The 27951-nt window shown below is 39.4% G+C and overlaps 1 protein-coding gene across 1 annotated transcript in view; it reads right to left on the reverse strand.

The window, feature by feature from the left end:
• Positions 1–1001: 1001 nt before the first annotated feature.
• Positions 1002–27951, reverse strand: part of LOC140241411 (unhealthy ribosome biogenesis protein 2 homolog) — a 41047-nt gene continuing 14097 nt past the window's right edge. Inside the window, exons 7-27 of the mRNA XM_072321141.1 lie at positions 26819–26936; positions 26503–26567; positions 24326–24488; positions 22842–22921; positions 22185–22416; positions 21362–21453; positions 20613–20982; positions 19166–19390; positions 18199–18351; positions 17030–17319; positions 14617–14767; positions 12828–13100; positions 11860–11985; positions 10851–11541; positions 10200–10306; positions 9748–9861; positions 8662–8775; positions 7411–7597; positions 6205–6304; positions 4036–4147; positions 1002–2591 (exon numbers count right to left, since the gene is read on the reverse strand). Coding sequence (XP_072177242.1) covers positions 2436–2591; positions 4036–4147; positions 6205–6304; positions 7411–7597; positions 8662–8775; positions 9748–9861; positions 10200–10306; positions 10851–11541; positions 11860–11985; positions 12828–13100; positions 14617–14767; positions 17030–17319; positions 18199–18351; positions 19166–19390; positions 20613–20982; positions 21362–21453; positions 22185–22416; positions 22842–22921; positions 24326–24488; positions 26503–26567; positions 26819–26936 — 3919 coding nt within the window. The 3' untranslated portion in view covers positions 1002–2435. The remainder of the gene's footprint in view (positions 2592–4035; positions 4148–6204; positions 6305–7410; positions 7598–8661; positions 8776–9747; positions 9862–10199; positions 10307–10850; positions 11542–11859; positions 11986–12827; positions 13101–14616; positions 14768–17029; positions 17320–18198; positions 18352–19165; positions 19391–20612; positions 20983–21361; positions 21454–22184; positions 22417–22841; positions 22922–24325; positions 24489–26502; positions 26568–26818; positions 26937–27951) is intronic.

The following is a 27951-nucleotide window of genomic DNA, read 5'->3' on the forward strand; positions in this document are numbered from 1 at the left end:
AATATCTCGCAAAACGTTAAAAGCTAAATCCTCACCTCGACCATAACTGTACACACCCTTTAACTGGTTATGTATGCAGATTTTATGCATGCTTTCTGTACAAAGATTGCCCTAAACAGCCATGAAGCTTTCCGGAGGCTTGCCCTACCTAGCAACAACTAAGTGAATTCCTGCCTGTGTAACGTTTTTGGAGGGAGCAGGAGAATGAAATGCTTCGTTACTAGGCTGTACGAAAGGAAATTAAATTGTAGCTGAACATAAATTGTAGTACAATGTACATTAGAGAAACAGTCTATTAAAGTATATTCATCGTGACAGTATGTTCTGGTGAAGCTGCGGACACGAGAATATACACGTATGCTGTAGACTCTTGTGTGAAAGTGAAACAAATGAGTCTTCCTAATGTACTTTTGTCTGCACTAAAAGTGTGTACCAGATGACATGCCTAGCAACTTCCTTGACCTGATGGTGGCATTTCTGATGTGTGTGATACATTTCCGGCCAAGTTTGGGCACTTGGACAGATGCGTGCATCAATTCTACTCAGTTGGAGATGAATGTTGTCCTGTGTCCTGGGCCCCATTTTATAAAAGATGTTTATAGGATAGCAACTCTTGCTGGCAACTTCACACAGCAACAGCCAATCAGGAAGCTGGATTCTTGTCATTACAATGACAATTGCCTTTCCATCGAGAGTTGCTATCATATCAACTTTTTATGAAATGGAGCCCAGATGTTACAAGCTGCTGCAAGTACTTGTGTGTGTGTGTGTGTGTGTGTGTGCGTGTGTGGTTTCATCGCAGGATTTGTAAGGTCCAGTAAGGACAATTTGAAAGGCAGCCATTTGAAGCTGCAATAGGGCGACAATGAGTGCTAGTGCATAGGAGGCTCATTCCAATGGCACCAGAATCATCATGTCCAGAAAATTGAGGGCAAAACCCTCCTGCACTTTCAAACACGCTTGCACACAAATCAAAAAGCTACCACAATTATCTCTGTCAATGTCACATTGTTACTGGTATATATATATATTTTTTATTTCTTTTTATAAGTGCAGCATTCTAATCTTTATGAAACATTTCTCTTTCACTGGACCTAGAGAAGAATGTGAACATCTGTATCTTGCAAAAAGAATAGCAATTGCAATATTGTTCCATGAGAAAGAGTCCAAGCATATTGTTTTCATTCTTGGTTTGTCTAATATTTTGATGATGACACATTTTATGTAAGCATAGGCATACTTTTAGATTTGTACAAAAATTTGAATTTTCAGTCTCACAGACACTACATTTTTTTTTCCATCTACTGTCAATGTGAAAACTGTTGAATAATCATGACAGTCAGCTATTCACTGAAAGCCTTTTAACAATATCTCCCAATTTACTTTTCATTTCTCGGAAGCCTAGCAAAAGTAAAAGCTGTCCTATCATTATTGCCACAGACAAGGCTTTTACCACAATTTTACAAAATATTAAAAAGCACCAATGTTCCATGATGGAATACCAATCGCGTGAAATGCACAATTCAGAGGACACTTCAGCAAGGTACAACATAAGTCATTAAATCGTGAGATTATTACAGAAGAAGGGTGAAGATTGTGCTACGACAGATTTTTATCATTTGTCGTAGATAAATAGCAATAAATAACAGGTTCAAATCTCATGGGCTCCTTTTTCGGACATGTTTATCAAAAAATATCGATCAGCGGTTGCGATCTTTCAAATACATTTGTACAGAGGGAGACAACTGATAAAAATCTGTCATGGAACATAAGACATAAAGTGCCCATATGCCAGCCCATAATCCTACACGGAGAAAGTCAACCATGCCCATATACTGTAGATACAACAAGCAATGTGCTGAAAGTGTAACGTAAATGTACACCCCGCTCGATCCTTGAGTTAAAGTGAAAAGATGCCTGCAGAACTATCAACTTTTGCTCTAAATGATGTAAAAATATGCAAAAGATATGTGTGAAATTACACTGTAATAACACCAATTTCCATTGGGTAATGATGAAAATGCGAAATAATCCCAAAGAGGTTCACCGGAAGTCCTACAATCTCAGAGCATATCCAATTTTTATCGATAGCCCACAGCAATATCCATCAACCTTCCACGCTTGTGTAAATTTTAAGCAGCTTGTTGGAAAGTATGACTGCAAAGGCACAAGTGAATATCACATACTATAACATTCTACCCACCTACTACTAAATAGGGAGGGCGCTTCAGGAATAAAAGTTGTGCACTACGATTCACACAAGCCAATGTATGTATTTGTGTTGTTTTTTTTACAGTCATCACACTGTGACTTCCAAGCACTTCCACAGCTATGGTAAAATAATGTCCAGATGGCTTTCTTTATGACATTGAAAAAGGAAGAAAGCAATCAAAGCTAGATTCGATAAATGCAACAGTTCAACATCTTTTGTGCATTCAGACATGTCCAGTGTACTTGTGGTGCTTCTTGTAGTCTGCATAGAAAGCTCTGAAGATCTCTTTCAGGTTGACCGGCAGGGTGACATGGAATAGGGAGAGGGTCTTGTCATCACACACATCAACAATCTTGTAGACTCCTTCCACCAGTGGTTTCTGTGAAGACAGTAAAAGAGGGTTGTGAAAGAAAGATGACATTTACACAGAAGAGGCAAGAAGTGTTTTCTTCAGGTGTGAGTTTCTTCAATTTGTCTCCCTCTACAAATTAAATTTGTAGAGGGAGACAAATTGAAGAAACTCACATCTGAACCTTCACTGCTCTGAATAATATCTTTCTTTCAGGTGTTTTCTTGTTTTGTTTTTAAATTTGTTGCGCTGCTGCCCAAACAATCTATGTAACTCTATTTCAGAGTTAACAGTTTGTGAATGGAATTCATTCAAAACAATTTCTAGACAACTACTATATACTCTGCACATTTAGCCACTATAATATTTCACAAATTGAGACTTGTATGACAATTTCGCGGGTGATTGGCAACTGATGGACTGAGAAAGAAGTATTATTACTTTAAAGCAATAATTAGCAATTTCTCACCTTGGATACAATTACACTATGCATCTGAGTCATGGCAGGCAACGTTTTTGGAAGTTGTATTTCACAAATTTCACAAGTACATTATTGCAAAAAATAAGAACACAGAAAAAAAAAAATCTTTTGTATGTCTATCATGTCTATGTATCTATGTTACAATGCATACGTGTGCCTTGTATATGTCAAAAGGTATCGATGTAACCGGATATGCATGCAAACAAAACAAATTTCCAGAAACGGACAATAAAACTGAATTGAATTGAATTGAATTGAAAAAGAAAAGATACTTCAGGGTGATTTTATTTACTCAATTTTTGAGGAATTTACAACTCCCCAAAACATTGCCTCCTGTAAAATATCTGTGCTGTATGCTGTCTCTAAAGGGAGAAATTCTAATTATTCTCCTGAAAAGGTAAAATACTTTTTCTCATGCCATCAACATGGTTCTCTATTGCAAACTCAACCACTTGCTTAAACTGTCTTACAAGTCCCAACTTGCCAAATATTTCACTCGCAAATTATGTGACCCACACAGCACAATAGTCCTGCAGTTCACTCTCATTGTTTTATGTATTACATGACATCATTATAAAACCATGCAAGAAGCTGCTTATTCTACCAAATAAATACTACATCTCGCTCGAATCATAATGCTTTAATTTGTGCTTCCATCAGTCTTTTTTTTTTGTGACAGGGCCGATATTCTGAGTTTGAGCTAGACCTGCCAGACCTATTGCGGTAAAAGGTCATAGGTGTCGGCATTATTTTAAGGTAAAGTACTGACTTCATTTGAATGCTGTTAAACCACGAATGTTTGCGTGCATGAACCTATCACAAACTTCACGAGGAGCCACGATCCGCGACAGCAAAAATTTTGCCTACACAATCTAGTACATACGAGTGACACTTCGTAAAAGTTTCATCCCTCGAAAAAGGCCGACGGCTCCAATTTGCAAAAGTTTGATGCCGCCAATATTTCTGGTTTTTAGAGTAAGAGTTTTCCCCCACCTTGACAAGGGGAAGCAGAGTGCCCCTCTGCAAGCCACTGACATACTCAGTCACCAGGTAGATTCCATACTGAGACAGGTCTTGCTTCAGAGAGGCCAGGAGGGAGTAAAGCCTGTGAAATGCCACACCGAATACGGATGATATGATGGGCGAAACAAGCAACAAGATGAGCAAAGGTCAAAGGTTACAAATCTGCTGGCAGCAGCAGTTAATGCTCTTGTGCAAAGCTTCTCATTATCTTTATGTAGTCCTCCACAGAGACTCCAACCCCAAGCATCTCTTAAACTGGAGATTCTCCCACCTGAGCCCTGTTTCATAAAGCTGTTTGTAAAGTTATGCATGACTTTACGAACAACTTATATACGGCAAGCCAAGTGGGTTTCCTAATCATTGTTAATTTCAATGGCTATTTTGGCATTTGCAGATGATAATTATCATTCTTTCATATTTGCACATGCTTTTAGTTGAAAGTGTATTTTTGCCCCAATGTAGATGAAATATTGACAGACAGTCATTCTTTGTTAAAGGGACTGTACAGTACTGGTTGAGGTAGGGATTCATGTTTTGAACATTCCTAAGTGAGATAATGAAAAGCCTCTTATGAAATATGAAAGAGCATGTAATTTTAAGAAGGATTCAACGTTTATTTGATGAAAATTGGTTTTCAAATGGCTGAAATATCCAAAAAAGTGCTAATAATAAAAGGCGACATGCCACAACTTTATTAGGATCTCTTTGTTTCACCTTGTTTTTGGATATCTCAGCCATTTCAAAACCGATTTTCATCGAATAAACTTTTGATACCCCTTAAAACTGCATGCTCTTTGACATCTCATAGAGTGGTTTCTGAATATCTCGCAAAACGTTAAAAGCTAAATCTACGCCTCGACCAGAACTGTACACACCCTTTAAAACGTAAAGAAGAGAAAATGGGAACACATATTGGCACTTCATATTCCAGTCATTCGTAAAGCGATGCGTACCTCTACGAACAACTTTATGAAACAGGGCCCTGGCAAATGGACCTCCCTACCAAACTGGAGAATCTGATCATGTGAATGTGAACACAATATGATGTGCAGGAAGGGCCATATCCTTTGATAATGGGGTCCAGGGCCCCACCTAAGGGTCCTTGAAGTTCTAAGTCTATACTAGACGTTGATTAATTTCTTAATTAATCTATACTAGATGTTTATTAAGTTTGAACATTACAACCAAAGTAAAGTTTGGACGGGAGAAAGCAAATTTAAGAATACCTTTCAGGCAGAAGACAAACTGCCAGCATGAAAAACATAAGAGAAGAACAGGACTTTTTCATGAATGTTACATCCTCTCCCTTTTGGTCTCATCCCTGTTTCATATCCCATTCTATTATTCAGATTCCGTGGCAGTTTATTTGACTCTTTTAAAGAATGCTACATCATGACTATAAAAAAAGACAAAGTTTCAACTGTGGATTGTAAAGTCATGCATCAGAACATCAGCTGATCAAAACATCTTTTGTTCATGGCATCCCCCACCATCACGAAACAGCCGTGGTTCAGCTATTTGTTTGGGACACCCCCCAACCACCACCACTCCACCACTGTGCTAGAAAGGGTCTTTGTTTTGTTTTTTTGTTTTGTTTTTTATTGTTCCATATTCCACATTTCAACAAATACATAAAACATAAACATCACAATACAAAAGCCTGGATGAATTGTCAAGTACAGCTTATAAGACAATAAAACATGTGAAATATGAGGAATCTACATAGAAGCATTGCTTGTAGGGTGTAGATTCCCAGATGCGGATGTGAGATTATTTCTTACTTGGTATATGTAATGAAAGGAATGACAATTTGTGAATTGGAGAAATATAAACGCCAAAAAGTAAAAAGAAAAAGAAAAAACAAAGAAAACAATGTCCGCGGCACAAGACTTCTTGAGAGTTGCGTGATCATCCGAGCGAGGTACAAGTCAGATGCAGTGTACAATAGCAGAGATACCACATGTGTACAAAGGAAGTTCAGGAGATAATACAGAAATCACGAGCGAGGCAGATGTTACATAATCGATAATGTCAGTAATGTGAAGTATGAACAGAGAATGTCGAGGAGGATTGAAGAATAGCTATAGATATGAATTCAGAAAAAATTCTTTATCCCCCCCCCCTCCCCCTTGATCTCACCTCTGCATGTTTTCAGCACACAAAAAGAGTTGCTCGTCTGACAATTCTCTTCTCCTCCCACTCTGTTGGGCACTCCGGTCCATCAGGGTGGATAGCAGTTGTATGGGGGTAGCAGTCAAGAAAATAACAACATTACGAATGATAATGAAGCCAGCAAGATCATTTAGTAGTCACTTCAAACTCTGGTTGTTTTATTCTTTTTGTAATTACACAAAGATCAATTTGTTGGACACTCTTTCAAGGGGATGGAAGGCTTTGGAAAAGCCATGCTCATACACATACAAATATTGCAGAGCCCCTATTCTGAAGTTCAAATTGTATTCCCAATGTTATTCCAGCTGAGACATCCCTTATTAATCTGAAAGTAACTGGCAGACACCTATGTGCATGTAAAGAAAATCTTCCGAATTATGGAAAAATTCAGGTCTGTAGTTGCTTGATATACAACGTGAGTGTAGGCTTGAGGTAAGGTATGTTCTTTTGCTGTTCTATGGCAATATTGATCCTGTCTGCCAACTACTGTATACACCGAATATTTCGCGAGGTTTTCATTTTCACGAATTTCGCGAGTCAGGTGCTATTCACAAAATTAAATACATGCGAAAGTATTGACTCTGATCCCGATGTGGATGTGACATATGCATGAACATTTTCTCCGTTCAGCGAAGGACTCCATGTCATGTGATCACGACTTTAACCACTCGCAAAATCGTCAGGATTTCAGATTTGCGATAATTTAGACTCGTGAAATATATGGCATACTGTAAAAGTGGATATTTTCGCGCGACTAATTTTTCGTGCTAGGCCGGATCAGAAGAGTTTCGCGTGTTTTTAATTCCGCGGAATCAAGACATCACGCACAGGAACGTATGGCAAGCAAAAATATTCGCGTGTTTTTATTTTCGCGCTAGTTTCTGGTTGCGCGAAATGCGCGAAAATTTCAACACCGCGAAAATTTCCACTTTTACAGTATACAGTATTGTTAATCCTCTCTGGAATGGCCAACTAGTGGTTGCTTCTTATTCTCTGATATTCAGTATGCATGTGATCAAGGGTAAGTAAGAGCTGTTATTGTACAAAGCTGAAACTTGATACTTATCACAGTACATGCCCTCTCTAGGCTTGAATTTGGTGTGCACTCTGAAGGGTGTAAGTGCAAAGGGGTTATTGTGGTCTACTGAGTATGTGACGTGAGTGAAAGGATATGATTGACACAGCTGATGTAAGCTGGCAGAGCCTTTAGGACGGCACCAGGGTAGCACAAGAGGAGACTGTTGAGGATCTGGAAGGCTGCAGTGAAGCATGCTGGGAAGAACACTGCCTCCATGGTGTCGAATGGCACTGCCAGACACTGGTGCATGCTGGGAAGGGCATGTTCCACAGGTAACAGGTCCTACGAATGTGTTGAACAAAAAAATCATATCTCCCTAACCTATAGTTACCATCAGATGCTGAAGCATAACATTTTCCTCACAAATCCAAATGGTGGTTCTGTATGGACCCTATTTTCTTGTCTAAACCGTATTATTTTTCCTGTTTACAATGGAAAATCTAAGCACAGTACATTTGGTTCGCTATTGCAGGCAATTATGCACAACTGGGTGCAAATGTGACCATTCAATAATGCCGGGGTGGCACAACTACATCATGACTACAATTTGCTGAAAGAATAAGATACAACCCTTTAAATTCATGCTTATGATAATTGTGAATATAAAAGATTACAGATAAATCCCTTACAATGTACTTTTGGCATATCACAGCCCGGTAAGTTGTTTAAAGGAAACCAAAACCCAAAGAGCAATGTGGATTGAGTGAAAGCAGCAACATTAGTAGAACACGTCAGTGGAAGTTTGAGGAAAATGGGACAGTCGATGCAAAAGTTATGAATTTGAAAGGTTTTGGTGTTGTAATGACTGGATAAGGAGACTTGTTACTAGAGTTCATGACGTCGTGTGTGGACAACAATATAAAGAAAATATGAAGATAATTCCACAAAAATCTATTTTTCATGAAAATTACACATTCCATCAGCTTGATACTGACATATGTTAAGGGTAGTAATTATTCCCTCTGCTTTCTAAAAGCGGTCAGTCAAGTGCTCTTTCATGACGCTAGAAAAGTGAAAGCATGTTGAATTTTCTTAATATTTCCTTTATATTGTTGTCCACACCTGATGTCATAAACTCAAGTAGTCTCCTTATCCAGTGGTTCCAATACCAAAACTTTAAAAATTCATAACTTTTGCATCAAGCGTCCGATTTTCCTCAAACTTTCACTGACATGTTCTACTAATGTTGCTTCTTTCACTCAATCCACATTTCTCTTTCGGTTTTGGTTTCCTTTAACACCATCACTGCCAATGATGGAAATATAGATACACAAGCTTGGATCTACATTACTCTGTATTATAAAATGCAAAATCAGGAGGTCAAATGAAGCTCCCCACTGCCCTACCTTCCCTTGCCCAACAAATTTTGCCACTGTGGAGAGCAGTGCAGCAAGGAAGGCGCCCTCTGCAGAATGTTTACCCACAGTCTGCTGTAGAATTGTTTGGCAACTCTGGAGTACCTAGAAAGAGTAACCAAGACATACAAAGATAGGAAGTGTGGATGCAATCATCCATTTGTCAGTTGAGAAAGAGAAGGGTGTTAAGTTGTCTCAAACACTATGGGTTTAGTGGCAACTGAATGCCCTTCTCATTCTCACCTGACGAATTGTACTAGTTCTACTTGCTGCACAAGTTTTCAAAGCATGTTATCACTCACAGCAGCATTGTGTGAATCTGGGTGCCAAATGATTGAGAAATTGAATACATACTTGATGCTAAGTCTGCACCATATTCCCAATGACCACAGGAGTCACGGTTGAGGCCACAATGGACAAAATGGAATGGACGTGAGACAACATCGTGGGAAGGGGATGCGCAAATGTGACAGACCATGGTTACCTTGGATGCTTAGCATATTCTTAAACTGTCTTAAATTTTGCCACAGCAGTCATGGTGCTCATGAGAAACCTAGTAGGCTGTAAAACATGGTGAACGAAACAAAACGTGACAGCCTGTAAAAGGATGTAACGAACTTAGGGGCTTTTCGCAGTGGGATGCAACAGGGAATATCGTGAGGTCTACCTTGACCACATGCCATGGGAAAGGGGGTCTGATAGCTACATGTTCACTGGAGAGAGGACTGGAACGAACAAGACTAGAATATGGAGAGTGAAAAGAAGGAATATATCCCACCTACCCAAGGTGCACTACATTTTGGGCAAACTGGGCTGCTGTGGCTGCCAGGATGGTGTAAATGTAGCATCATGAAATATGTGTGAATTTATATCTACCTTCTTGACAAAATTATGCTTGCATTGAATTTGTCAAGCTAAAGTTATGGCTGCTTTAAAAAATGTATGAAAGTAATGCAGGGTGCACAAACATTCAGAGTTTTAGTTACATTATGTCTCAAGTACCATGCACACTGACACACAGGTACACACATACAAGAACAGACAATTGTCAAAGAAAGAGAAGTGTTGATAACTCACCCTTGGTGCAAATTCAATGACTACCATGTAGCTCTCCTCAGAAAGTGTTGCCGATGGCAACAGCTGCCAGGCTGCAAGAAGAGACTCCAGTTTCTGACTCTCTGTTTCCATGTCCTGGGAAATAATAGGAACCATGTCTCATTTCTGTCACAGTGTGATACCAAGCTCCTCAAGCATGAACACTATGTACATGGACTATTCTAACCAAATCTTGTATGAATCCTGCTTCATAGTGGTGTTCCACTGACACTTAGACAATAGAATGGGATCAACAACTATCTATTCCATACTGGATTTGCAGAATTTCATGTGAGTTTTATAAAAGTTTACAAAAGTAGACATGCAGCAACACTTCTTTGATTTGAAATTGCTATCGAAAAAAGGACTGGACTGCAAGAGACTTAGAAAAGTTACCAGCGTGCATCAAAAGTCGAAGTAAGACAAACACTTACCAATTGATTGAGCAACGTTTGAAGGGTTGACCTCAGATCATCTGTCGCCATGGCATTCAGGGTGACCAATAGCAGGCCTTCTAGCTGCTGCCTCACTGACCGACGACCTTGTTTTGGTGATGACAAAGAATCAATTTGAAGTGCGCCCTGTCCTTATCAAACTTCATCAGCCCATGGAATTTTAAATTAGATCCTAGAACTCTTAAGGCTTCTTTGACTCCTTTACCCACATGTACTCTATCTCACCTTCTCATTAGGCAATGATTTCCAACTAATTCCGAGCAAAATTTATTGAGCTTTGAGAGGTACAACCAATGCTTTACCCTGAACCAGTAAAACAATGACACATCACAAACAAATATGTCATGATTAGCACAGAATGCAACAGAAGTATATTTTTCATTCACTGTCCATTCAAATTTCTACAACCTGCATATGAAAAAATAGTCTAAATTTAGGCACCTATCACTTGTCTTTTGACACTATTGTTTGGAATTCCTAAATTTGTCAAGTATAATTTGACCCTACTTTTGTGTGCAAATCTTACTGAGAAAATGTATACATTTTCTTTCTTTTAAATGACATCAATTGAATGAATGAAACACAGACATATTTTTGAGATAATGATTACCAAATCTCTGGATGGCATACCTTCAGGAGACGTGGTGATAAGACCCGAATGTAGTGCATCCCACACTCTTTTAGCCACTGAAGAAGTTTTTCTGACTGTACAGTAAGATGCCAGGTACTCCAGGCAAGAAAGTGTCACACCTAGGTGACCATCGTCATCCTCATCCGTGTTCACGAGTCTCTGCAAGGACAGTGAAAGCGCCCTCTCGTGGCAGTCTGAGAAACATTGCCAGTGGCTCTCGCTGGTTTTGTGTAAGTCATCGGGACTGTCTCTCTCCTTGTCCTTCTCCTTCTCATCATCATCATCCTCCTCAACATCCTCATCATCAGCAGCATCATCGTCGTCAGGCATCACTTCAGAGATTGACTGTTCTTTGTCCCTCTTCTGTGGGGGTGATGTCCCGTCCCGAGACATGAGGAGTGTTCTCGCAGCCTTCATGACACTCTTCATCCACCTCTCGTCAGGCATGACCCCCTCGGGCGTGGCCAGCAGGCGTTTAAGAATCCCGATGAGTGATGCCTTCAGCTGGCTGGTTGGAATGACTGGAGGAGAGCTCCTAGACTCCCCGTTAGGAGTCCTGCGCCGACAAGCATGGTAGCTTTGCTGTAGAAGCGTGGCTCCAACTGAGAGTAGCAACGCAGCACCTGGCGGTGAATGTATAACTTTGGAAGACCCAAGCTTCTCGATGCAGGGTGTCAGTTTATCACAAATCTGTGTTTGATACAAAAACAATGAAATGAATAGTACTTGTTGGGGAGAGATATTGTTATAGCTTTTGCATGCTGGCACGTGAGACACCTTGAAAATTACATTTTGGAGCGCTACTTACCTGGAGTCAGAATCAAAAGCATACATCATTTATGCATCCATAGCATTTTAACAAGTGCTCGCATGAATGAAAGCACGTCCAGCAATACTCCCAGCTGAGTAGCACTGCATTTTTCATTATCATGCCAAAAATACACCATCCAGTAAACCCCTCCCATCATTCACATGCTTGCAACAAACTATAGCCAGCCAATACCATACCTTCACCAGGTAATCGCTGAGATCGTCCGAGGCTGTGCTACACCTGACCTTCTTCTTTAGCCACAACAAAGCCAAGTTCTCTGTAGCATCAATGAACTCAGTTGGACAATCATGCATGGAATCAACCTGCACACAGATGCAGCATCAGAAGAAAACAAAAAATGTTCATAAGTTCAGGACAGATATTCATGTTGTGAAAATAATATGGTGTTAGCAAGCCATGTTTACAATTAGATGCAATATACTTTGCAAACTTAGGTACATTTACATTCCATAAGATTCTTTGCCACATCTACAAAACTATAAGATGAACTTCACATTGTACCCTAATTGTGATATTTTTAGCTGTTTTACCATGGAAGATGAACAATTTAAAATACTAGTACTTTATGCATTTTTTTTCTATTGTACTTCTAGCAAAGTAGAGAAAATAACATTCCAAAGTAAAATATAAGTCAAGCAACTATATAAAAAGTAACAGTTTACCCCGATTCATCCACACACGTCTGATGCTGTTACATTCATATCCTTTCCTTTTTCTTTTCTTATTCTTTTTCTTTCAAGGTTTTTTCTATTGTCCTTCTAACAAGGTAGAAAAATAACATTCCAAAGTAAAATTTAAGTCAAGTAACTCTATAAAAAACAATAGTATACCCTGATTCATACACACACGTTTCATGCTGTTACATTTGTACTCTTGACCACCCCCGCATGATTACCTCATTTTAATAATTCCCAAATGCTTTGCAAGACTCTTGGCCACATCTTTACATTTTTCAGTTTTCTTCTAATAACAAATCAACATTGTAGACATTCAACCCTTTCCATACGGAAACCTTGAGGCCTGCGTATTAAGTCTATGGGGATGTCGGAATTTAGTATCGAATGGGGTAATATGAGGGCAAAAATGTGAAAGCATACTTTATTGACGGTTTCTTAGAATGTGCTTGGGATGTAGGTAGCCTTACCTCCAGACTGGTTTCAGCCAGGATAGCCAGAAACCGAGAGTACAGCCCACTCAAATCATCGTCTGCTATGACCTCCACACTGTGAACCCCTCTCAGGATGACCACCTGCAGGTTTCTGAGTGCCGCAGACAGCCTCAGCAGGTCACGTGACCTCGTCGTCTTCCTTGCCGAACGCAGGAGATGGGTGACGTACTGATCCACAGCTCCGAGCACCACCAAGCACTGGGTCTGGTTGCTGGGAGTCAGGTGGGCTAGGGGAAGGTGTCTGAGCACCTGTGCAAAATTGAATTCACAACATACCAGTATTAAATTGATTAGTGTGCCTTTTGACTTTCATTTCTGTTGTACTAAGGGCAGGCATTGTAATTTTGAAACGAACCAATGGGGGTTTGGCTAATTACTTCTCAACCAGACGATAGTCATAAAAGTAGCTGTTAAAGTGGAATTTTAAGTTAATAAATTTTCTCCATACTCGCTCAACATGGTAATGAGAAACAAAGACTGCACATTCACACACGACATGCATTGTAGCAATACATGCTTCAAGGATACAATGATTTGTTCCTTCAAACAATTTGCAATAACAAAAGGGGGGGGGGGGGGAGTAACATATTTGTATCAAAGGGAGTACTCCTAAGGTCCAGAAATGTAGCTCAAAGCAAAATCACACTCAAAGGCTGTAAATACTACAATAACTATTAAAATCATCTTCATACTGTAAAACTGACACCACAAATTATCGCACATAATCAAATAAAAAGATAATGAAGTCTAATAAAACTAGAAATGTCGCTACAGCGACTGGTTATACCCCCGCAAAACAACATTTCATAAGCTTTGGTCAAAACAACATTTCATAAGCTTTGGTCAAAAAACTGAGGAAGTAGTTAAATCCGCAAGATCTTTCCTTGATCTTCTGCCATTAATATGCCGTTACCATGGCAACGTACTTTCGGGTACTGTCGAAAAATGCGTCTTGCACATCTACAACCAAAGGCACACATCTGTACCAAGTTTCATGGAAATTGGGCAAAAACTGAGGAAGTAGTTTGCAACACAAAATTTTCCATCATTTTGGCTCATAATATGTGAGCTGTTACCATGGCAACATACTTTTTGTCACTGTCAAGAAATGTGTCATGCTGACCTATATCCTAAGACAAACATTCAATATGAATTCCATGAGAATTGGAAGAACACTGATGAAGCAGTTTTGCCATGAAGCATTTTGCCCTACATTTTACCAATAACATGCCGTTACCATGGCAACGCACTTTTTGCCACTGCGGAAATATGTGTCTTGCACATAAACATATTCAGATGAACATCTGTACCTAATTTCATAAAAATTGATCAAAAACTGTGGGAGGAGTTCGCGACGCAAGATTTGTACCCATTTTTGCCCATAATATGCCGTTACCATGGCAACGTACTTTTGGGTACTGTCAAAAAATACGTCTTGCACATCTACAACCCAAGGCACACATCTGTGCCAAGTTTTATGGGAATCGGTTGAAAACTGAGGAAGTAGTTCGCGACGCAAGATTTGCAACGGACCGACCGCCCGACCGCCCGACCGCCCGACCGACCGCCCGACCGACCGCCCGACCGACCGACCGCCCGACCGTCCGCTGATTCCTATATACCCCCTTCAAACTTCGTTTGGCGGGGGTATAAAAAAAACCCAACATGACAATGTATGCACATTCAGAATCTTAATCCTGTTGGGAGAGGAATTGACATACTAAGTTTATTCTGAAATATCTTTATCTAAATCTTGGCTCACTACCTCCAAGAGACAGGTTCCTTGCTCTAACAAGTCTCTGATGTGTTTTGTCTCCTTCGATTGGTGAGAGACGGAGGCAAGATTGATGAGACGCATCATGTCATGTTTGACGCCACCTGTTAACATGACCTTCTTTGCATTCAGTGGAGATATGCTGCAAGGAGAAAAAGGTGTCATTCCAAACTCATGCGAATCATCAGAAAAAAAAGAATCTGGATGTCTTAACTCATCATCTAACTACTTTTAATTGCAAAGATAGCATATGCTCAGTCAAGATCAGCAGGGCTTAAGCCCCTCTTGCTTTTCACTGATATGCACATGTACAATAAGAGGTTTCTTTCTTAATGTAGTTTGACTGTATTAATGCTTCATTGAAAGCCAGATACCTTTACACCTACCAAAATCAACATATTGTCATGCTCCTCACATGAATCACAGGGGCTATGGAATCCTAGCTTAACCCTAAAAAGACTGGAGGGGGGGGGGCCTAAAAGGCCCCCCCCCCTCGACATTTCGCGCGATTACTCTGCAACACGCAATGCTCTCGCCGTGATGCTCTATGACTTTTTTCTTTCGAGTTTCCCGCACATTTTGACGCCAAATTTGTGACGCCCGGGGGTACGGTTCTGAAGTTACATAACTTTTTGTACATGCACGTGAGACCGAAAATGGCTCAAAAATGTGATTTTGTGTACAAAGTCAATGCAAATTGAGTTTTTTCACATGGTTCATATAAATATGCTTATTTTTACTCTCAATGGCTAGAATTAATTTGTTTTAGTAGTATTATGCTTCAAAAAATGTCTGCCACAAATTTTGTTTAAAAAAATAGCAAAAACAAAAGGTCGAAAAAACAAAGAAATACATAAGAAATTCATAAAACAATAAAATAAATAAGAAATCAATTTTGATACCGAATTTTTTTTCAAGTACATTTGCGAAGAATGCCACAAAGAATAATTAGACCAAAAATGAGCACTTTTGGAGCTTTATTTACTGATTTAGGTCAAAGAGTCTGATTTCTCGCATAAATTAGCATAATTAATCAAAATAAAATAAAAGAAGACTATTTTGGAAAATTTAAATATACGATCTTGTAGATTACATCGCACACTACCATTGGGCAAATTTCCGCGGCGATCGCGCAATCCACGGCCGAGATCTTAAGGGGGGGCCCTTTAGGCCCCCCCCCCCCCCCCCCAGTCTTTCGAGCTACCAAAATAGCCCAGTCTTTTTAGGGTTAACCCCCGCCCCCAACACACACACACACAAACACACACTTGTGGCTCTTCCTACTAAGCAGGAATAAAACCTATGACATTTAAGGGTTCCTTCTCAAGATTATCCCCATCAAGAAAGAGAAGGAGGCACTGATCCTTGACCCAACCAACCACAAGCACTACCCCCCTCACCCCCCCCCCCCCCCCCCCACTAAAAAACATTCTGTGGCCACTGAATCATATGCAGAATAGTGACGTTCCTCTTACAAGTCACAAAGTGCAGTCATCTTTGGGTGCGTTCGAGTGCTCTCCTATAAAGTGAACTGAACCGTACCGTACCCGCGCCAGAGGAGTGCTTGAACGCTCCTAGAGTGTACCGTACTGAACTGAACTAAGCCAAAAGTGGACCACTTCCTGATGCATCTGAAGAATGCGCGTAACATGCACATACATCATAATGCAAATAGTTCATTTTCTTTGTTCTGGACAGCTGTAAGTAGTTTAAGCGGGCCAGGTAAATGACCCTCTTGCTACAAAATGTGTGACCCCCTCTAAAAATAACTCATGAGGTATGCTTTCTCAACAGAGTACTTGAACACAAACTGGCACAGTTCAGTATGGTATGCTTTGGTTTGGTTCACTTTGGTTCACTTCAGGGCACTCGAACGCACCCTTTGAAGCAATATTGCCTAGGGTGAATCACAGTGCACTCTTTCTATTTTATGTGTACAGTTTGACCTCGATTATCTGGCCATTTTGGGACCGGCGCTCATCCAGATAAAAGCGAATTTGCCGGATATGGGAGACACAATGTTAATGTACATAGCTGCCGTCCAAGCTGTCGTCCCAGTGCACTGGCAGCTAGGCAGGTAGCGTACCCCGCAACGGTGGTGTAATCTATGCTAGCCTGCGCAAAATTGTAGTCCCTTCTTCACAAAAATAAAGTATATCTTTATGTGAAAATCATACATGTTTTACCTCATTAGATATTGAGAAACCTATCATGCTCATCTTGTGAAATTAGTGAAATACATCCATGAAAAGATGTTAAAGTCACTGTTTTTTCTCAATTTTTGGATGAAAAGAAAAAGTCCTTCACTGCATGAACGCGTCCAGATAATAGAGATTTCCGGATAAAAGGACTTGCTTTCTTCACTTCCTCACATGTTCCTACACTAGACTTGCTGCCCCCTCACCTCCGACACAGAATCTCTCTCAATCTTTCTCCTACAGTTTCTATCAGCGCAGTCTGCATTCCCCTAGACTCCTTGCAAGCCTCTGCATCCAGGAAACTTGTGGCTGCTTCCTGTACCGTGACCGTCCCGCACTGTCCGCTGCTGATTGTCTGCATGCAAACTGCCTGGCAGACGAGTCTAGCTGTAGCTTGGTACTGAGCATCATCAAAGAATGCCAGCAGGGTTGGAACTTGGAGCAGAGTGGAATGCAGCATCGCTGTGTAGTGATTTGACCTAGAAATATGACCAAACTTTGGGATGACAAGCAATAAGAACAGAGTGATCAGTATTCAATTAAAAAGCTACAAAAATGACAAGTCATTCTCGTTCCACAAAATTATGCAATTATAGTGAAATGACCATGGGAAGAATTCAGCTTGATTGATTTTGGAAGTAGCAGGCAGGAACCAATACAAGAAAATTCCTCCTCGGAAACATTTGTTGTGATATTCACGATATCATCATGCACTAACATTATACAATCTCACAAACTCTATTTTCTGTTTACTATAAAAGTAATAATCTGTACCTTTCTGGCTTCATGGCAGTGATGCTGCTTTCCATACTTGTCTTGAGGTGCATTTATATAGTAGCAAACTTTTCTGGCTAGAAACATGGTTTTGAAACCGTGTTTTGTGGTTCAAATTTTGCTACAAATGGCAGTTGTGATTATAAACATGGTCTTGAAACATGGTTTTGAAACACAATGTGGAGGTGCAATTCAAAATGATGTTTCACTAGATGCATAGTTTTGAAAGTCTTATAGACACAACAGTGATTTGAAGAACAGTATATATGACATCATAGTTGTGTGTGCCCTGTTTGACCAATCTTAAATGCCAAGGGACTAGCTGTGCATAATGAAATGCACAATGGCACAGTCCAAGCAAGCAAGAAATAAGCTCTGCGTAAACTCTTCAAAACCCTCCTCCGTCAAACCATGTTTCAAGACCACATTTCTTATACACAAAATTGTATGAAACGCAACCCTGGAAGAATCAATGTGTCTGTTATACATTTCACACAGAAATGTGCAAGCTAAACCCTTAACATTACAACATCACGTAAAGTAAATAATCGTCTGCCATGGTTAACATCATCATAAGGGACATCACTTCAAACTCACTCACCAGACCATTCCAGGTTCCCGAGTCCTGAAGAGACCCTTCCTCTGCCAGCTCCAAGGCTTGTAAGATGCATCCCGATAGACTCTCCCTGACTGCAACACTCCTCACATCACTGAACAAAGACAGCCCCCTGGCTTGTTGCCACAACAACTGACCCTTATTTTTCAGATATAATGAATCATGAGAAGCAAGCAAGTTTTATAAAACACAGATAAAGAAATTATGTATATGTTGGTTGTGCACAGACATTCATATCAATTATTAACCTGAAATATTTTGCTCATATTTACTGCAGTACACTAATTTGGGACCTGCAAACAAACAAACAAACAAACAAACAAACAAATGGATGAACCCATGAAAATCACATTGACCTCACAGCAGTATCCCATAAAATTTTGAATAAAGATGAAAATACATAAATGACACTTGGCAGAAGATTCCTACTTTCTTTCACGAGATTTACACTCTTAACTCTTTAGGTGCCACGTTCGCACGTCCCACTCAGTCGACGGCGCTTTTGTTCCTTTTACATACAGCTTGCATTCTATGTGGTGATTGACTATCAAGCGGTATATGGTTTCATGTGCAAAAGTCATGCCTTTACAGTAATGTAGCAACTGGTCATTTAAAAATAAATAGAAATAGATTTGTCATGCAATTTATATCAAAGCAAAGCTTGGAATTCCTCTTCAACTTTGCTCACTTTTATGTCCAGCTTAACAGAAATTTGTATAAGTTATATAGATTGGAAAAACAGAATTCTTTCTCAAAGCATGACTACCTTCGTGTCTCAGAACAACGTGGCACACAGGGGGTTTCCAGTTCCACCATGGCACATAAAGAGTTAAATGCTATTAGAGTGTAGGCACTTTACTGTCTTCACCATCACATCACCCAAAAATATACATCACTGTCCTATTGAGTAACACTATTACTTTAACAATAATTCTAACATTCTGAAGTTCACCTTCAGAACAAGAAGTTCTCCATTTTCGTTCTGATTCATCACATCAACTACGTCTGCCCATGTCGCTGCATCCACATAGCTGTGAAAGTAGGAGAAGAATCCATGTTCTGGAGGGGTTTCCCCCTTGGTGGGGGGATCTTTCTCCATGAGGTTGGTGTGCTGTCTGAGAAGCAGAAGCAGTTCTCCCCAGCTATAGCACAATAGGACAGCTCCAAAAGTGAAGCTCTGCACAAATAAATTCATACAAGAGAGTGTGAACAGATCTCATGAAGATGTCTATTGTTTTATGTAATAAACTATATGCGCGAGACCATCAATATAAACACTAACATTTTCATGGTGGTTTTGTTTTCGTAAATTTCAAGAATACCTCTTCTAATGAAAAAAAAAAAATGTTGAATGAAAATACCTACTACAGAGAAAACAAAATTTTGCTCTACAGACGCATAACACTGCACCGGCCGTGTCAAGTCTAGTCTAGCACTGACGTAATACTATGTACATGTTGAAGCTAATGGTTACTTGCTAAAATCCTTTAAATACAAGTGTTTTTTGAGATAGACTTGATCTCATTTCCAGCAATGCTTTAAACCGTCGAAAAAGAGTCCCGAGTATACTCGGGCAAGGGTCTATTGGAAATGCGTGTTGTAGCAAAATCAGTCCGTCCTCAACGGGTTAAAACAGAATGATTTGAATTCACACTTTCTTTGAGAAAGTATGTGTAATATCTTCTTTTTGTTTGTTTTCAATTTAAACAATGACTGGAAAACCAAAAAGCGTGAAATTAAAAATGTGTGAAAATGTTTGATCGACTGTCAATTCATCAAAATATCTGTATGTGAAAATATCAGTGTTGACATTAAAGCAATCAATCTCTTTCTGATGAAATGACACAGTCTGTAGTCCATCTGCTTTCCAATCAAGAGAACTTACTAACATAGGTCCAATGCCCAACTGAGTAATGTCTTGTGTTTTATGCTGTCACCTCCATTATGAAGCAAATATGATACTCTGCTCCTCATTACAGGCATAATATAAAGGTCTCATGTGTGAGGCAGTTGCATCTGAAGTTGTAAAAGATGTCACTTCACTTCTCTCACAACAGAAGACAGCAAAACCCAGAGAACCAGCCCATCTCACAAAAATACAAAGAGAAAACAGATGAAAGATACCAACTCCTTGTCACATGTCCAAGGTTGCTAGCAAAGTTTCAGACTTCTAGTATTTCAATTCCATTTTACTCTATCAACAATTCCAGCTGATGCAAACATCAGGGCCCCATTTCATGAAAGCTGCTAGGATAGCAACTCTGGCTAGAACAGCAAATTCCTGTAGCAACAGCCAATCAGGAAGCTGGAATCCTGTCGTTACCATCCAAGCAAGAGTTGCTATCACGGTATAAACTTTTCATGAAATGGGGCCTAGATTCCTAGAATGTAGAGCTCACCTGATTTTCTGAGCAGACAGCTTTCAGCAGAGGCCTCAGCACATCATTGGACATCTTACAGAGCAGGGACAACACTTGAGACTTGATATGCCCCACCTCCGCAGCGTCCACAAGCTTGGCATTCCGCAGAAAGATGTCCAAGATGGTTGCCACGGTTTCAAATCGCAAAGACACGCCCTCTTCATCATAGACTTTGGTGAAAATGTCATCAGCTGCGAGTTTCTTCTTCTTCTTCTTCCTTGCTGGTTCTGTTCGAGTCTGGAGAGACGTCACAATTTTTGGCACGTAGTTTGTCAACAGATCCTCCAGGATCATATCACATATGACTACCGATGAGCCAGGTGTTAGTGACTCAACGGCCTGGGCAAAGCTTGTGGTGATAAAAAGAGAGAAACACACATTTCAACGCATTTTGCTGCTTTAAGTTCCTCTGCAAACAACTTAATGTTATGAAGGTATACCAACAGTACAATGCTAACACTTTTCTTTAATCAGCGTAGTTTGATTTACTATCTAAATACAGTATGTTGACTAACCTATAGAGTATAGTTATTGAGGGTATGATTTAAACTCAGGGACTATGATCCTATATGGGGAAGTCATGAATCCTTAACTTCATCTTGGGACTTGGAACCTCTCTCGACAACATTTCCAAACCTTTTGAATGAATCATTCTGTACCTTCCTTACCATGTCAGTCATTATCTCTATATAAAAGGGAATAGTAGTATCCATGTTTTTAAAACATACCTTGTATGGAAGCTGGTTGGTAAGTTAATCTTCAATGAAAATTCCTCTCTTGTTAAGATGGCAGACAGCAGCGTTTTCACCAGTCTATCCATCTATCAGGTATGACATAGAAATATCAAGACATTTGATTCTACATGAGAATTAGATCAGGTCAAAAACAGCTTCAGTCTTTCGTCAGACACCATTTCATCTAAGCTCAGCAGAACATATGTACAAGCAAGAGACCAAAGTATTCAAGTCCATTTCAACCCTAATACTATGTAACAGTACAGTATAATGATGTAAATGTATATGATGGGACACATCAAAATCAAGATCTGCTTATGATGACAGTCCCTTTATTTGCTTTTTTTGTCTCCCTTCTTTATATAAGATTTTAGTATGCAATACAATGTCACTAGTTTCCTGAATGCTACATTATCAGGGTCAGTGTTATAAATTGAATAAATTAAGAAACTGATTTGTACATTTCACTCTTCATTGCCTACTTTGTTTCAAGTTGTCACTCCACATGGAGAGTAAAGAAAGACAGAAATAAACCCAACCCCAACCCGACCCGAACCCAAACCCAACCCAATCCAACTCAAACCAAACCAAACCAAACCAAACCAAACCAAACCAAACCAGACCAAACCAACCCAACCCGGCCCAACGGTGAACCCAACCCACTCCAACCCACTCCAACCCACTCCACTCCAACCCAACCCACTCCAACCCAACCCAACCCAGCCCAGCCCAGCCCAACCCAACCCAAACCAAACCCAACCTAACCCAAACCCATCACAGTCTCTCCCCTGACAAAGATCTGAGAGCAGGTCCTGACCTGTCTAAGCTTGGTGTAGGTTTCTATCACTGTTTTCTGGAAGGCATCTCTGGACTCTATCACTTTCTCCACTGATGCCTTCTCTCTTCCTGCCATTGTCACGGAGGAGGAATCCTGAAGGATGCTGGTTGCCAGGAGACAGGGCCAAACTTCTTGGAGATGAGTTGCCATGATGTTGTGGTCCACAGAGAAAAGGATGCAAAGGCTATTGTACCAAGCTGGATTGTGCTTCCTGTGAAAAGAATCATTCATGGTTTCTGACTTTGTGCCTGACTTTTCAGTTGTTACTCTGAAATGCAAATCCACCTGTTCTAATTGGCAGCACCAATACTTTAAAAACTCATAATGTTTTGATGGATTTTCCTCAAATTTTCATTAATGAGTTTCACTATTATTGATGCATTACCTCAATTAACATATATTTGCGTTTCGTTCTCTTTAAATGCGTTGAGGATGGGCTGATTTTGCTACAACACACATTTCCCATAGACACTTGCCCGAGTATGCTCAGGACTCATCTTCAATGGGTTAAAGACCCACATTTTTTTCATAATTTTATAACATCTTGCAAAAAAGACATGGTGATAATGTCACGTGCGAATAGATCCATGTTCAGTTTCCACTCCTGAATAGCCAAAAAGTATGGACGTTGCTCACCTTTTGGTCTTCAGAAGAGTACTGAAGAGAGCTTGGAACCACTCCAGTTTTTTACTCCTTGTGCTGTCATCCTCAGTGACCTACAGGACACAGAGTTATGTGGGGCAGAAATGTTTAAAAGGAACCACACCTGATATTTGGCTCTGAAGACTTGACAACTACCATATATATGAATATTTCGCAAGATTTTTAATTTTTGCAAATTTGAGTCGAATTAAAAAACATACAAAATCATTAACTATGATCCCAACATGAATGTGACGTGCATGCATACATTTCTGCATTTAGTACTGTACCCCACAATCGCAAATTTAACCACTCGCGAAAATTGCTGAAGTCCCGATTGGCGGAAAATTAGACTCACTAAATATATAGCGTATAGAGTATTTGAGTATGGCAGTATGCAGAGCAAATACTTGACACTTGAGGAGCAAAAACCTGCTCTCGTCATCCTAACAGGCACATTTGGGTTGTTGAGAGATGTTGAGAGTGGGAAATTGTCAAGAACAAATGTCATGTAAATTATTCAAAAAATTTATAAAACTTATCACAGCATGAAACTTTTTACATTTTTCACAAATGCACTATTAGGTATACACACGTTTAGACACAAGAAGAGACACATGCTCATCTCTTTAACATTTTATAAAGCTATTTCAAGGCACATGAATGCTTTCCAGGAAGTTTTGTTGCTTGCATTATCTAGTTGTATGATAACCAGTGTAAAATTATCAATAGTGTATGTGATCGTACATCACAAAACGAACAAAAAGTTGCACGCAGTGACTTTGTGTGAGGACTAAAAATAGGTGAAATGGGTCAACCTAGCCAATCTTAAATTTTTAATATTTTCTGAAAGAGCAAGTCTTCTTCTACATTATGTTAAAGTTTGGGATCATAAAACAAACAGGAAACTGTGTTTTTCGCAGATTTTCTCAAACACTTTATTGTTGAACATTTTGATTAGATGTTTCTTATACAGTCACCTTTTCATTTCTTAAAAACCCTGTACACACTCTCACTTTCACTCTAATAACTTTTGAAAAGATAATGCTACTGCTTTGAAAGTTGTCATTAATCATGGACAAAATGTATTGATAAAGCATGCCTAATTTCAGCTTAGTCTGATAATCCCTTCATCATTATTACTCCGGTGGTTAACACCCTGTTTTTTGTCCCATTCATGGCACAGCTAGCATGGCTTGGAAAAGATTAAGTGCATGAATAGACTCTTTACTTCCGAGCCTCATTTCTCAGTTCACACTTTCCAGAGTGTGTGCTTTCTTTCCAACATTTAGATAGGTTAGGAGAGTCCATTTGAATTGAGTTATACATCATTTTAAAGCTTAGAGTCTGCTCTTTAGAATCTGCCCTTAACTAAAAATCCATGTCTGGCGACTTTTTGTTTGTTTTGGGGTGCAGGGTCACATATGACTTTGGATTAAAATGGTCTGAGAACTCAAACACGACATAACCACACTCACAGCATAGCACTGGTGGTCAGTTGCCTGTTTGAGAAGATGCTGCGTCGCCTCGAGTTTCACATCACACATTTTGTTGTAGTCAGGAATAGCTTGACTGCCGCCCTCTGTAGCCATTAGACTGCACAGCTTTTGCAGCAATGCAAATGCCAAGTTGGGAGATGGTCTGCAACAAGATATAGCATGTTAACACTTCATGTGTCATGGTGGAAGCCCCTGTGTGCCACATTATTCTGAGATGCAAACATGCTTTGAGATAACTTTCTGTTTTTCAAGTCTATGTAACTTTTATAGATTTCTATTGAGCTGGACAAATAGTAAGTAAAATTGTGGAGAAAATACCAAGCATTGCTTTGCTGTATTATTGTATGACAAATCTATGACTGTTTCTTTCACATGACCAGTTGCCACATTACTGTAAAGGCATGACTTTTGCACACAAAACAGTGACAGAAACTTACAATTTACATGCAAATCCATTACAGAACACGGCTTGATATTCAATCACCACATAAAATGCAAGCTATATGTGAGAGGAACGGAAGCGCAAGAAACGCTTTCACTGTACCACATTTGGCGATTTATCAATCGGATTGGGCACGCCATCGACTGAGTCGGATGTGGCACATAAAGAGTTGAGTACAGTCCACATTGCTTAGGTCAACCTCGCACAAGTCAAAGAAAAGTTCTACCATGGATGGATATAAAAATATGTTGATTCTATTGCGTAAGTAGAAAGGATTCTTCCTCTGAATTTGACTTGTACATACTTGACCACTTTGACAAAACAAGACTGGTTCAAAAAAAAATATGAAAACTAATGTAAAATTGGTTAAAGTGTGTGTGTAGGTCTGTTGTGTCACAAAACATCCTACCATATGAAATTTTTGCAATAAAGCCTAAAATATGAGGAGATATCAGTGTTTTTCTCAATAAACTGTAACTGTAGACAGTTTAATCCAGAAACATTTTTATTATAACTATTGTTCACATTTTGTGTATTCAACAACAGTTAACATCGATTATACGGATTCAAATTTTTACAGTGGTTGTTTATAGCCCTATATCACATTTTAGAACTATTTTGAAGCACTGATGCTAGGTTTTTGTTTCATCTGCAAATGGTAAATTATGCCTTTAATATAAAATATAAATTCAATATAAATTCAATTTCTTCTTTTATAGTTTGGTAGATTACACGACAGGTATAAATGTATGTGCCAATGTTCGGGGCGATTGCGCGATGGACGGCTGAGATCTCAGGGGGGTTGAATCAACCCTCCCCCGGTCACAGAACAGGCCAAAAAGCCCGGTCTGGTTAGGGTTAATAGGAAAGTAATAAGGCATATTTAAGCATGCATACTATGATACTGACATTCAGCTTGCAAGGAAAGAAGAGAGACACAGAAAGACTCGGTATTTTTACCAGCATTCATAAAAGGAGAATATGTTGTGAAACTTCACATATTGCTTACATCAACATAGTTGATAAAGGCAAAGTTTGTAAGGCAAATCATACAATTGCCTCTGCTTTCACTGAAAACACAAGCAGATGAAAGAAAACGTTTAGAACTCCAACCTGAAATTTTCAGAACAAATGGGCTCCAGACATGACTAATCATGTGTGGAGCCCATTTATATTAGCAGCTAAGTGTGCTTTAGAGTATCCACTTTTGTTTCACTTCTCACTGTTTAAAAGATCAATTTCCTTTTGTTTCTATGGCAGGAAAAATACTTTTACAAACCCTTATTCTTATTCTTAAATGTAAAGAGCTTCATTTGCAGCCTAGTGATGTTTATTTTATTTCATTTTTTTTTGTATGTGTGAATGGCAGCAAATAAAAAGCAAGTCTTGAAAAGCAATCCCCAAATAAGTAAATTCTGTGTGTGATCAAATGGGCCTAAAGGTCAGGTTGTTACCAATTAGATCACATACTGTGCCATAACTGTCAGCCATCTTAGTGCTGTCAAATACAAATGAAAACATGTCACAAGATGCAGAGGAAAACGAGGGGAAGGGACAAAAAAAATTGTTTGTTTGTTTGTCATTTTCCTGGGCAAATTAATAAATGAGATATATAGAGTGTCAGCAATGTGAGACCAAAATAATAAACAATGTTGGAAAAACAAGTATGGTATGGTGATGGAAAGTTGCTACCAAGAAACTTAGCTTCACTCACTTGAAACTAGCAATGAAGGCCGAGTTCAGTAGTGGAAGTCCAAATGTCATGCTGGCGTCATTGACCTACAACACAGAAAAATAAAAGAGAGAGTGATCAAATCCAGCTACTTCACATAACAAACTTTTATCTTCAACAAACCTATTTTTTTTTTTTTTTGCACAAACAAAAGACAAAGACAAATTTACATGGATTCTATTATACAGTAGAAGATGATGGCAGGCTGTTATGGTGCACCTCGAGTGCACTGAATACACTGAAGAATTCTCTAGACAACAATGAGCACTTAATATCTTATCATTTGGGATAGAATTACCTGTGACGCCAGGAAGTTCATGAACTTGGCTGCCACATCAGTCCATACCCTGCCCTCTTTCTTCTGTTTCTCTCCTTCTGATGGCATCAGGTGTATTCTGTATGCTTCGGCAAGATCTCTGAAACATTAGATGCATTACAAAGGAATGCCCTCATGACTAGTCAGCAATTACATTACATTACACATACACAGATGTATGTGTAATAAAAATTGTTGACATTGTAAAGAATAGCCACAGTGTGTAGTACCATACAGTGGCGGATCCAGGGGGAGCGCACCAGGCCCCTTTATTTGCTAAACAAAAGAAATGAAAAGAAAACTATGGGGGGGGGGGGGTGCGTGCCCCCCCTTTAATTTTGTAAAGGAATTGCTAGATCCACGCCTGCCATATATATATATATATATATATATATATATATATATATATATATATATATATATATAATATATATACAGTCAAACCTGTCTATAGCGGCCACCCAAGGGAAACAACAAAAGTGGCCGCTATAGACAGGTGGCCGTTATAGACAGGTTGGCGGCCATTTTGAATTCCATTACTTGCATTTTATAATAGCCGAAAATACCGCATGTTATTCTTTAAACAACAACAACAACAACAACAACAACATATAAGTTTGCATGTGCAGCAGTGCTATTATGGGGATTTTCGTTGTACAATTCACTTCATTTTTTTTTATTGCCTCCTTCTATTCTTTTGATGTAAAAAATAATATTTCGGGCCTGAGAAGTACTCTGGTTCATCCCTATCGGTTTGCATGAACGGGGTTCACGAGAGCGGAGTTCGATGGAGGATTGATGATGTGTAAAATTTACGTAAACTATAGAAACAATACCCTGACAAGTACCATGTTGTCCTTATTCAAAGGGACTTCAACACTAATTAGTCTGCATTTCGGTAACAGTCTAAGTTGTCATTAGGAGTTGTCTTTGCCTTTGCAGCATCTATTCAGGGCTGCATTACTGAAGCCTAGATCTAATCTAGTCAAGTTGGTGGTAAGACGGGTTTTCGTGGCAAAGAGCTGCATTAATATTTTGTCGATCATGTCTGTGTGATTGTGACCGAGCTAGGACTCAGTAGAAATCACGCAATGAACGTAAAAGACATTGTACTC

This window comes from Diadema setosum, chromosome 18, assembly GCF_964275005.1.
Source record: "Diadema setosum chromosome 18, eeDiaSeto1, whole genome shotgun sequence".
Taxonomy (NCBI): Eukaryota; Metazoa; Echinodermata; class Echinoidea; order Diadematoida; family Diadematidae; genus Diadema; species Diadema setosum.